The sequence below is a fragment of the Calonectris borealis genome, chromosome 1, assembly GCF_964195595.1.
Source record: "Calonectris borealis chromosome 1, bCalBor7.hap1.2, whole genome shotgun sequence".
Classification (NCBI taxonomy): domain Eukaryota; kingdom Metazoa; phylum Chordata; class Aves; order Procellariiformes; family Procellariidae; genus Calonectris; species Calonectris borealis.
This window is the reverse complement of record NC_134312.1, coordinates 88,699,206-88,711,714: the sequence shown is the minus strand read 5'-3', so window position 1 is coordinate 88,711,714 and position 12,509 is coordinate 88,699,206. Positions and strand designations below refer to the sequence as shown.

At 43.2% G+C, this 12,509-nt stretch overlaps 1 protein-coding gene across 10 annotated transcripts in view; it reads right to left on the bottom strand.

The window, feature by feature from the left end:
* The window catches only part of USF3 (upstream transcription factor family member 3), a 36,886-nt gene extending 24,477 nt beyond the window's left edge, over positions 1-12,409 (bottom strand). For 9 of the 10 annotated variants that reach the window (XR_012676218.1, XR_012676214.1, XR_012676217.1 and 6 more), the window contains exon 1: positions 12,280-12,409. Coding sequence is in view for 1 of the 10 variants with exons in the window: in XM_075166069.1 (XP_075022170.1) it covers positions 12,280-12,327 (48 nt within the window). In the remaining 9 variants the exon portion in view is untranslated. The remainder of the gene's footprint in view (positions 1-12,279) is intronic. The other variant, XM_075166106.1, reaches the window with a different exon arrangement.
* Positions 12,410-12,509: the final 100 nt, after the last annotated feature.

Below are 12,509 nucleotides of genomic sequence, written 5' to 3'. Positions count from 1 at the left end.
TGTATACAACGCTGGGATTTCTACTGATAGATTGTACCGTAAGAAATGTGGTGAACTGAAGTTGTTTTTTTCCTATTCTTATTCTGTAAGGACAAAAACCTTTGCATTTTACTTGATACACCTCAAAACAGTTAGAGCTGCAACACCAGGTGGTATTCTTAAGAGCTGCTGAAAATATGGGCTCTGCAAATTAAAAAATAATACTGCCTAGGTGGAGACTTCTGCGGGTTGAGGAATAATGTTTATACTGTCTCCATTTCTTCCTCGCAGCTGTTGTATCACCAGAGCTTCGACAATGGGTTTCTCTTTACTTCTTCCATGTCAAGTAATACTTCTTCACAGAGAGATTCCTTCACTGATCCTCTAAAGCAGAAGACATCTATTTGCTTTATGAGCTGAGGGGCAAATGTATTTTAAGCTCACTCATGAAATACGCTCACTTGACTCAGCTGAATGTCTCCTGCAGAGAGAACGTAGCAAATTCCAAATTCTTTAGCCAGGTGAAGGAGAAGCAATTCAACATTTATATTTATTTAGTACCAAGGTTCCCTCAAGCTTTATGTAGTTTATAGCTCTTACAATGTCAACCTGAGATACTGATTTTAATTTAAATGCAATGTCATCCCCAGAAATGAAAAGATATTTTGTGTTCTGGAGATTTAAGTTTAACGTAATTTAATCTCCTCTATAGTTCCGAAAAAGCAGGGTAGAAAACTCAAAACCAAATTGTTTTGAAGTGTCTTCTTGTCTACCACCCATCTTTGCAGGTATTACTCAGCAACTTATTTTATGAAACCTTTTCTTCAAAACATATGCACTCAGCAGATCTAGCTTTTTAAGAAAAAGTTAGTTTAGATTATTTTAGTTGACATTAAGTTTTCACTCCTTATTTAGGAAGTGTTCTCAAACTTAATATTAATTTTAAAAAGAAAATAATTCTTCCAATCTGTTATCTTTGGCTCTACAAAACAATCCTCCTCAAATTAGTAAAGCTATTCCATTCTTCTGTATGAGGCAGAAAGAATCTTTTTAATATGCAGCTACACATATTTGCAAAACTACCAGCAGTCCAAATCTTTCTTCCTCTTAAAATACTTCAGCAAGCTTATGCTGTTACGTTGCTACAATCTCACGGTTCTTACTAGTTTTGTACACCTCATGTAGTTAGCCATGATTTACAGCTAACATAAATTCCAAGGCATAGGTAGTAACTATTCAAATGCTATTTTTTTTCCCTGCAAGACTGTGTCCTCTTCATTCAAGTGATTGCTGGAGCTCTCTTTTCCAATCTTCCATGCATGTTTTAAAACCAGGCTAGCTTCAACCAGGGACTTAATCCAAGCTTTTAATCACAAGCAAGGTGCCCTTGAGATAAAAAGACATGATTTACTGCCTTTCTTCATTCCCCCTTGAAACACTTCTATTCTAATTTTGCATTTACCTAACAAAATAATTGCAGGAAATGAAACTTGAAAGCTTACCTTTGTGATTGTTACCTATGCATACCAACTACTTTTGCTTACAAAAGTAACCTTTTAAAAGACTACTGTACAGGAAATTGAAAAGGACTGTTTCTCCTGGTAAGAATAAAAATCCCTTTGATATCTTTCAGTTTGGTTTCTGAAGAAATCACAGTTTTCTTGTTACTGCACTGTGTCTCTTCACCCACTCACAACAGCTGGGCCTACTGACCAACCTAAATGAAACCTCTCAAAGATATGAAATTCCCAGATGTTTACAAAAAACCTGAGACCGAGCAGAGAAGGAGGACTGAGGTCAGTGCTGACGCAGGTAAGCGACTGGATACTGCTCGGATCTGTGACCAGCTCCGTAGCACGTATGCGCTGGCTGACGAGCTGGCATCAGACTGGTCACAACATGCACCACCTTTTGCCCAGGAAGATGTACGAGGGATTAAAGGGCAGGAGAGAGCTATATCGACTTTTCACAGAATACACATTCCCAATGCAAACCAGCTGACAGTTTCCTAGGGCAACCAGACTGTTCCCAGAGCTTCTGTAAAAGTTAAGAAAAGAAAACCAATGCCAATAAGCTAAAACTTGTTACACAAGCCACTTTTTTTTTTTTTTTAAATCATCTGCAAATTACAATAGATGGAAAAAAACTTCACTGCTTTTAGAATTTTTTTCCTTACCTCTTTTGTTTGTATTATCTAAACTCAAACACATTGGTTGTTACCCTCCTGCTGACTTAAAGCAATAATGTTTCAGAAAGGCTACTGTATAAGAACTGGAGAGAAAACTTCCTCATTCTTTTTTTTATAACAGCATTGGAGGAAGAAGCAGGGTTCTCACTCAAGTGATATACACTCATATCTACATTAATTTTTGTTTTCATTTATAATTTTCGTAATATTGAAGACATAATTGCTCGTGACCATTTACTAACATGCAGTTTCAGGACAGCACAGTTGTAGGGTCAGTCTGAGAAATCCTGACCAGATCTGCTTAAGAAACTTCAGAAAAAGAAGAAACTTCCCTATTAATCATTTAAAAATCCACCTCTCATGTTTATTCTTCTTGCTCTACCGTTGTTGCCCCTCGGGTCTTTGGCCTCGTTTAGTTTTAAACCTTAGAAGATGGGCAGAGAGAGTGAGTGAGAGAGATCATGCCTACTGAACCAAGTCTCTTGCTGATGATGTTCCAAAAACTATTTAAGGAGAAGTATCTCTGGACATTTTGCATCCAGATGTGAGCTGCTGCCACCCTCACACATTGTGTGGATGATCTTGGTACTACAGACTGAAGTGGCACACAGTGCTAGTAAAGGAAGATGCCTATGAGAACCATCTCCTGCGGTCTGGATGAATTGTTATACGGAAGCAGGCATCTGAGAGGTAAAGAGCTGTAATTACACAAGCAGTGCACAAGCTAAAATCACAAAGAGCAGAGCTGTCACTCCAAAGAGTGTCCTCAGCTACTTTAGATCAAAATAAGGGGAACGTCACTCTTTTCTTTAGGAAATCAGAAGGCAATGACCAGGGAAATCCTCATGAGCCCCATGTTCTTCATGTATTTTGTTAAGATTTGCAAGTTACCACATAACAATTTCATGAAGGAAGTGAGAAAGTATGAGGAATGTCTCGAAGTTGCAAGACAGTGCTCATCTCCCTGGTTTTCAATGCCCAGTGATCCGCAGTACACTTCAACATAGAAAATTATTTTCAAATAGAAGACAGATGTCTAATTATGCTATGCTTGATAACGGAGTCAAAAAGTCTGCTCTGATGGTGAAAGCTAAGTGGATACAAAGTGGATTGCAGATAACTTCCTCCTATAACAGGTCATCACCTCTGTGTGGGTTAGGTTACCTGCATTAGACAACAAAGATTGCCTGTACCGTGGCTGAGGCTGAGTCCGCTCCCACTCCGGAGCAAGAGCATCTGTTGGTGAACTAAACTTTGCTGGCAGCACATTGCTGAGAACAAATAATTTCTTTTTCCTGAAAAAAGCTGTAACATGTAAGTCATCATGGTCTCTGAATACTGGGACCAAGATGATTCTTTATAAATGAGGAAGCCATGCACATATGAAAGCTGTATTTGAAATACCAAAGACCAACTGGACAAATGTAGAAGCTACAGCTTCAGCAAGAACCAGTCTAATTCTGCTTTCTGATGTGACCTTATCTCTAAATGAAATCTGTATTCAAAGAACAGTACTTCGTCACAGGGCTTGATAACCAATTTAAAATCAAAACATAAAAACTTTCATTTTGGCCACAATGATATAGCCAGAATACTATTCTCTGCTTCATTTTTTGGTTTTAATCTGAGCTCTTTTTTGTTCCGCAACTACAAAGGATCCTCACATAGTCTGTTTATAAAACTGCATAAGGTCTTGAGGAGGTATCAAGTGATTCTCTGATAGCTACGCCAGATACACAGACACATGCTAAACTGACTTGCTGCTCTTTCCTGAGGACCCTAACTAACAGGCAGTGCAAAATATCTTAGAACTGAAATGTGCAGGGCATCCGGAGAGTTTATGAGTTTATGTTTTTAATTCGTCTTTTCAGATGTAAGTCATTAAATACAAAGGATTATACTTCAAGTCAAGTTCTTGAATATTTTACAGGCTTGGGGTTTGAGAAATCTGACACAAACTAAGAAGTTGTCAAGGGTTCATGATACAGAAGGCAATATTGTATGGGTCTTCACTACAAAGCTCCTTTACAACATACAGAAGAGATCCATCCTGAGATTTGGTTACCAACACTGACCTTGCAGAGTAAAGGATTTCCCTATGAATCTTAATGGGGCTAACGGCAAAAATGGCCAAGGTGGAAGGTACCATAAAATAGTATTTCAGTTTTAATGCATAAGCTGATCAAACTTACTCCCCAACTCCGCTGTTAAGACCCATAATTTCTAAGTACGTTGACTTTACAAGAATTAGTTAATGAAACTTCCCTTCAACTTCCAGAATCGTGGAAACTGGCAACTGTACGAAAGCACTTCCAAAGCACCTGTCCAGACAGCGTATTGCCACATCCTTCAGAAAAGGCCAGCACGTTATTCCAGAAGTGGTGCTTTCACTATTATCAGCTGTAATGAGCTTTAAAAACCAAACACACACACACTCTGCCCCCAAACCCAGCAAAACCAAACAAAACCCCCACAACTTTGCAACATACATTTCATTTCAGGCTCCTCACAAAAGGTTTTAGCGGATGGAACAGGGCTGATTCTCCTTCACAACTTCAATGCTATTTTGCACCTTTGCTCTTCAGAGTTTTTTCTATATAAAGTGGGTCCTCTGGGCAATTGCTTCAGTTCCAGGAATAAAGGACTCATCTTGTGATCTGGATGTTTGACAGTTTTGAATAATACTGGCAGGGTGTATTATTTAAGCTGCAAACTATTTCAATTAGATTTAACAGAGAGGTCCAAACTACAGATATCTGAGCCCAGGCGACCAGGGAAAGCAGGCATGCTTCCTTAACACTTTCAAAGAGGAAATTTAGAAGCAAGATCAATGTATGCTAGACACCAGAAAATGGAACCACTAGGTGCAAATCCATAGGAAACCTGAATTCATTAATTCCACCACTTTAGGAACTACTTATTTAGCTTAGGAGAATTATTGTATATGAGCTATCCAGGGGTAAATAAGTAGTTCTGAAAGCACTAGAAAAAGCAAATAAGACTACTGTAGAAATTTAGCACTGACAACGGAGGAGAAACTAAAACCAGATTTCCAATTTACTACTTTGCAGAAGTCTGAAAGGAACGGATAAAGGGAAGGGACAGACTGATATCATGATCCTGCAAGTTTTACTTCATTAGAAAATCATTCCATAAAATTAAAATTCCTTACCTCCATCTTCTTTTTCTATAACTGTCTGAAATCACCTTCCTATTGCCACCTGAGACTGGCTTGGCAAAAATACCTTAAAGTGAAACTAGAAGTGGGAGATGTCCATTGTGTTCCTTAGCAAGGGACAGCTCAAACAGTTAATTTTTCCAAGCTAAGAAACACAGGGTCTTCCCATCCCTGCCCAGAATAAAACAGAAAAACCACAGACACAGTGAGTAAGACGGACTGTAAAGCCTCTTGAGACAATTTACAGGTGGGACTCTCTATAACTTGCCAACTACAGCAAGTATAAAACATGACCTCGACAGACACCACTGCTTCCGATAAAGGCTATACTTGATAATCCAAATCATCAGCTGTTGAGAGCGAGCATCACTTTTGGTCACAGCCTTAAACAAAAACAAACCCAAGAAGCCCTCAACTCTCCCCCACTTCCATTTAAATGAACACAGACACCAGCTAAGTACCCAACAGCTGCCTCCAACAGAAGTTTTGAACTTGAGCCATGGAGAGCAAGACAGAAGAAAGGGCGTGCAAGTGTTATGGGCACCATTGGTTCAAGGCTCAGAGGCAGAGCTGCATCCCCAGCTAGTATCGCAGAGCAAGGAAATTGCAACTGAGAAGTACAGAGCACATGCATGCTGACTGAATGCAGGGAAATACTATACCAAATAGAAATTATCACAGTTTTTTTATAGTTTGGATACAAATGGTAACTGCTGCAGTTGTAACTGTAATGGTCATGTAGGCATATAAATATTGACTTTTTTAGTTTTATGCACTCTTCTGAGAGTTTCTTAGGTTCTGAAGTAGGTTAGGGTATTACAGAATCACAGAACAGTTGACGTTGGAAGGGACCTCTGGAGGTCACCTGGTCCAACCTCCCCCTGCTCAAGCCGGGCCACCTACAGCCAGTTGGCCAAGACCATATCCAGATGGCTTTTGAATATCTCCAAGGATGGAGACCTCACAACCTCCCTGCGCAACCTGCTCCAGTGCTTGGTCTCCCTCACAGTAAGAAAGCGTTTCCTGATGTTCAGGTGGAGCCTCCTGCATTCCAGTTTGTGCCCGTTGCCTCTGGTCCTGTCACTGGGTACCACCGAAAAGAGCCTAGCTCCGTCCTCTTTGCACCTCCCTTCATTGGACACTCTACAGTATGTTCATGTCTCTCTTGCACTGAAAAACCCAGAACTGACCACAGGACTCCAGGTGCGGCCTCACCAGTGCTGAGTACAGTGAAGGATCACCCGCCTTGACCTGCTGGCAATACTTTGCCTAATGCAGCCCAGGATACCATTCACCACCTTTGCCACAAGGGCACATTGTTGGTTCAACTTTGTGTCCACCAGGACCCTCAGGTCCTTTTCTGCAAAGCTGCTTTTCAGCTGGGTGGCCCCCAGCATATATTGGTGCATTGAGTTCTTCTTCCCCAGGTGGAGGACTCTGCCCTTGCCCTTGTTGAATTTCACAGGGTTCCTGTTAGCCCATTTCTCCAGCTTGTCGAGGTCCCTCTGGATGGCAGCAAGACCCTCTGGCGTATCAGCCACTCCTCCCAGTTTGGTGTGATCAGCAAACTTGCTGACGGCCCACTCTATCCCATCATCCCAACCATTAATGAAGATGTTAAACAGGACTGGACCCAGAATTGACCGCTGGGGTACACCACTAGTTCCTGGCCTCCAACTAGACTTTGTGCCACTGATCACCACCCTCTGGGCCCCGCCATTCAACCTAGCTCTCCTTACATTGAAATGTAAGCTATACAGAGTTCTGAAAGGCAACTAACAGTTGAAACCTGATGCACTGCAAAATAAAATTTTTTGCTTGTATTAATTATTTTATCAAATCTGAATGCTAACAGAGTCAATGAGTTACACTGCAGCATATGCTAAACTAGCTACCTAACTGTCCTTAGTTAACAAATTGCCCTTATAGCAATAATAGGAAAATCTGTAAGATGGTTACCCTTCCCTACTGTCCTAGCTACTCCAAAATAATGCTGAGAGATGTAGCCTCTCCCCCACTTCACTCACACAGGAAGCCAGACGAGAACATTACTTCAACTTAAAATTTACTCTGCAAAAGGATCACAAAGACACCCCCCACCCCCAAACAAGTACACTGAAACTGCTTATGTTGGTACAAACGTGCTTCTCGCGGTGGCAGCACTGGCTTAATGTTTGTGGAACTATGACCCACAACGATGCCAAAACTAGTTAAACTTCTCCAATTACACAGGAAGTCTCAGAATTTACAACAAGCAAGAGACTTGCGTAGAAGAATCAAGCATTTAAACTATAGATACATAATATTTAAAGAGCATCTCTGAATATTATGGATCCTCCAATAGTGAAAAAATGAAATGGTGTTCCTTCTCTTGTTGCTGATTTGGAGTTGCTCGGTGTTGGGCTAGCACCATTTTATTACTGTAGTAAATGAGTAAGAAGAGCTGTAGTACGAAGCAAAAGGCAATTTCCAGCCCATCCAAGATTTGCATTCAATTTCTAGCTAACAACTTCACTGATGCATGAAAGCAAACCAGAGTCCAACTTCAAAGGTTGAAGGCTGGCATGAATTAAATGTCCCTTAAGCCAACCACTCATTACAGCCTACAGATGCAGACAAACACCCCAAATGGACAACGTTATTTTCACTTTAAACTTCAGTTACTTGAAGAAGAAACAAAACTTTTTAAAGTTAAGCTCTCCTCTTCCCATAATACCTTTACACTGCTTTTAATAGTGTCAGCAGCCTAAAGGACAATGTTTCGAATAATCTTCTCATGGCACTGCCCACCACACCAACGACTTCCAGATCACAAGATCTGAGAAACCTGTGTTTAGACCTAAAAGTTAATAGATCCATACTCTAATCATTCCAGCCTCCCTAGAGATGAACCACAAAGAACTCATTTTGGTATCAGAGTACTGGCATGATTGAGATGTGCTTTTAGATGGCATTGATCTCATTTCATGGCCTTCATCTCGGTCAATTAACCCGACAGAAGTTCAGGTAACTGGGTGAGAAAGGCACTTGTTAACAGGAAGCATGAAAGATTTTTAACAGTCTGCTACTTTCTTCTTATCTGAATCACAATGGCGCACAGTGTGGCTGATGTAAAAGATTGCTATCATATGTCATGGTTGCAAAAGTAACTCATTCACCTTAAAAGACTAATGCCATAGCTTTTCATACAGGAAACAAACTTAGTTTACACACAATTTGTCAATCCTGTGCACACAGCAGAATCACTTTTGTGCTTACTCACAGCACGACAACAGGGCTGCACTTGCAAGGCCAAACCAAAGTACTCTTTGGACACATGATATGCACATATAGAAGCTGGAATTGTATTTTAACCAGCAAGTTAGGTTAGCATTATATAAACTGGGCACTGCGCAACGTTTCACAACGGGGAGTTGTGACCTTTACATGTTTTACTGCAATCTGAAACAAAGGAAGCCCTACCGCTCAACCATTCAATCTGAGATGTTTTCACTCGACTTTCCAGAACACACACCTTACGTTATGATTGATACCCTTCAGAATAGGAAAACGTGTTCCTGAGGGACTTAACTTGAATAAAGGAGTCACAAACATCACAGAGATGAAGAATGCCAGCACAGGAACTAGGTTATAAAGTGACTGGCAATACTAAGGGTGAGCAGTCCTTCAGGCTGGCGACAAGTATAATGCTTCCTCAGAAGTCTGAGAATTATAACTAGACCCATTACAAAATGATTAGGAACATTAAAGCTGTCAGATGCTATGCACGCACACGTTTTACATATCCATTTTCCTTTAAACACCTGGCTTGTACACACAGCTAGGCACACATCTCCACTGGCGTTTTGATAATCAGGGACAATGTTCAATATTGTTATTTAATTGAAAATTGTCTCAGCAGAAACACTGTGCTGTGATACTTACTCACTATCCTTCAAAGTGGCATAGACTTCATGATATTTTTTACAAGTTTTTACGATGCAAACAACTATGATTCGTTGAGAATTCCTTCATATCAAATGCTACACTACTTATACCTCCCCCCAGTCACGTGTCATTTACAAAGTTATTTTTAAGACCATCTTGGGTCCAAACACTTATTACAAAAACACAAGTGCTACTGTTCAAAAACTAAACAACAGAATGGTCCTTGTCAAATCCAGCATGTCCCAGCCCTTGACTTCCTATGTATTTATTTCTTTCTCCTACCCTGTACAGTGTCCAACTTCAACCCAGACATTTTATTAATTCACATCCAAGCTGGGTATGATTGGTTACAATGTCACCAAAGTGCCAATGCACTTTGCAAATTAAAAGCATGCTTGAATATTTGGAATGCACTATTTCAAATCTCTTTGTTGCCTAATTCGTTATACTTCAATATCTGGAAGCCGAAGGTGTTCTTAGGATTTCAGCATACGGGGGGGGGGACCACCACCACCACCACCAAAACAACCCACATAAAAGTAGCTCTTTAATTCCTCCCTTTAAAAAAAATCAGAAGCATCCTCTACATTCACCCAAGAAGAGACAAGGTGAAAAGCAGCTGGAGTAGCTCGGCCAGCGGTGTCAGCAGACCACGTTCACTGAATTTTTGCTGCCTTGTTCATAAGATGTCTTTGGAATTTCAGACTACAACTAAACTTCAGCTACAAACGTAGAGCCTGCGATGCACACAGCAGGCACCTGCCAGGCACACACCACAGCGCCACTTGAGTGACAGTCATGTCAGTCTGTCCCTGGGTCAGCTCCTGGGAACACTACTTGGAAAACCAGGAATCAAAGCAGCAAAGTCACTATCAAGCACTTACATCCTAATTATCTCTTTGCAGCTGTCAGACTCCTCCAGGATCCACCACCATTTTTCATCTACTTTATTTAAATCTTCCCACGTATCTATAACCTAAGGGAATAAGTTAATTCTCTAAGGGAATAACTAATATCCAAATACTTCAAAGTTTGCAACTGTTCTCATACTGCTTCACATACCTGATATGTTATTTTGAATACATGCATCTTAAAACCATGCTCAAAACATGAGCATCCTCTAAGCTTACTTCCTGCTGTCAAATCTATTTCACCCCAAAATGTACCTATGAAACATTATTATGGCACTAATTGAAAGTCAAAATTAAAAATTCTACATCCTTGTAATAATAACCATTTCCCCATAGGAAGTTTCTTCCTTCCTATTTGTCTGATTACTGCACACAATTCATGAGTGACAAACAATACTCCGCAGTTTGTTACAGTGCTATCTAAGGTAGTCACATAAATAACATTGTCCCAATGCATTGTATATGAAAAAGCAAAGCTAAAACCATGCTTCCAAAACAAGCTATTACATTTCCTGACTTCTGAATGCTTAATGGTGCAATCATTAAGTTATCTTTGCTAAAAGTATTCAATAATCATATGTCTGGGTGAAGTCTAATAGAAGGCCAAGCTATTATGTGAAAAGCAAAAATAAAGATGTGTGATTTTCTGTGTACTTATGGCCAGTAACCCAACACATCACTATTCCCTTCTTCTTCTCCTGACTTCCACCTTTTCCCTACAAACTTCTCTGGACAAATGGCATTGTGTGCTATGGCTGTAATCAGCCACGTGTATGCTGATGGACTCAGTTCACATGTGCTGTCTGTCACAGGAGCTGGATTCTAGGTGCCCTGCCCTTAGTGTGAGCAGTAATTGTGATCTTCTGCATTTGTCAAACGTTGATTTCCATGAAACTAAAAAATTCAATCTCTTTAAGACCTCTGTCACTGGCAAATTTGATTGAAATTGGCCAGAGAGCTAAAATTACTAGCAGAAGGAATAGACAGAGTGCATCCATCAGCTTGCTTTTCTTTGGAGACAAAAGTGAAAACACACCCAACAGGAAAAGTTAGTTTCCAGGGACTGCATTCGAAATAAAAAAGCTGGACTTTTACACCGTACTCTGAAGCTGACAAACTTCCAGGTTGAGATGTCACACAACAAGAGCACATTCTCTATCCTGGACTACATTGAAAAGATGTTACAGTTGAGAAACAGTGCCCACGTTTTGCTCTCTCTGAAGTTAACTTTCTGGACAGCGATTTATGGTCAATAGTCTCAGGCATCAAGACTTCAAAATGATAAAAACACCCCAATCTCCAAAACCCGGGTGCCTTCGTCTTCACGCTTTCCCCAATTACACGCACCAGCACTTCGAGACCTTACCCACGCGGGCAGGGAGGTGGCCAACCCTCATAACCGAAGCAACAAAACTTCTCTGGAGCAAAAGCCGGGCCGCCACCATCGCCGCCACGGTGCCTGCAGGAGCACCCGCGGGGCAGCAAGCAGCCGCACCACAAAGGACCGCCCGCACTCTCCAGCCGCGTCCCCGCGGGGGGCTGCACCGCCCCGGCCTGTTCCGGCTCCGCAGTCCCTACCCCAGCCGTGCCCGAGGCCTCCGCGGGCAGGCCGGGCCGGGCGCACCTGGGCACACCGACCGGCGCAGGCAAACAAAGGGGCGCCGGCCGCCCCCACGGCGGTGTCGCCACCGACGTCCCGGGGCGAGAAGGGCGGAGAGCGACCCCCGGCCCAACCCGGCGCCCCGTCCTCCCCCCGCCGCGCCCCGATCGGCGGGCGAGGAGGCCCGAGGCGGCTCCCGGAGGTGTGTGTGTGTGTGTGGGGAGGGCCCGCGGCTCCGCCGTCGCCACGGCGACAGGGCCGAAGCCCCGCGCGCCCTTTGCCAACCGCTTCCTCACGGCAACGGTCGCCGCGGGGGACGGGGGGAGGGAGGGGCGGGCCGCGGCCACCGGCAGCCCCGGCTCGCGCCCCCTCAGCCCCGGCACCGCTGCCGCGCCGCGGCCGCTCCCCGTCCCGCCCCTCCTTCTCCTCCCGCACACCAGGCTCCGCTCTGAGCGCAGGCGGCGGGCCCACCCCCGCGGCAGCGCCCGGCACTCACCGGGGGGCTGGGCGGGCTCAGCAGCGGCAGCCCCACCGCGGGGACCATCCTCCGAGCGGACACCCCGTGTCAGCGCTCTGCCGCTGCCTCCACTCCAATCCCCCTCCCGCGCAGCGCACCCTGCTGCTCACACGCGCGGCCCAGAGCAGCCAATCCGAGCGCACGGGTTGAGCCCTCGAGGCCAATCAAGAAGGCCGGGACGGGGAAGGCGTTGCTCGCCGCAACTGGGC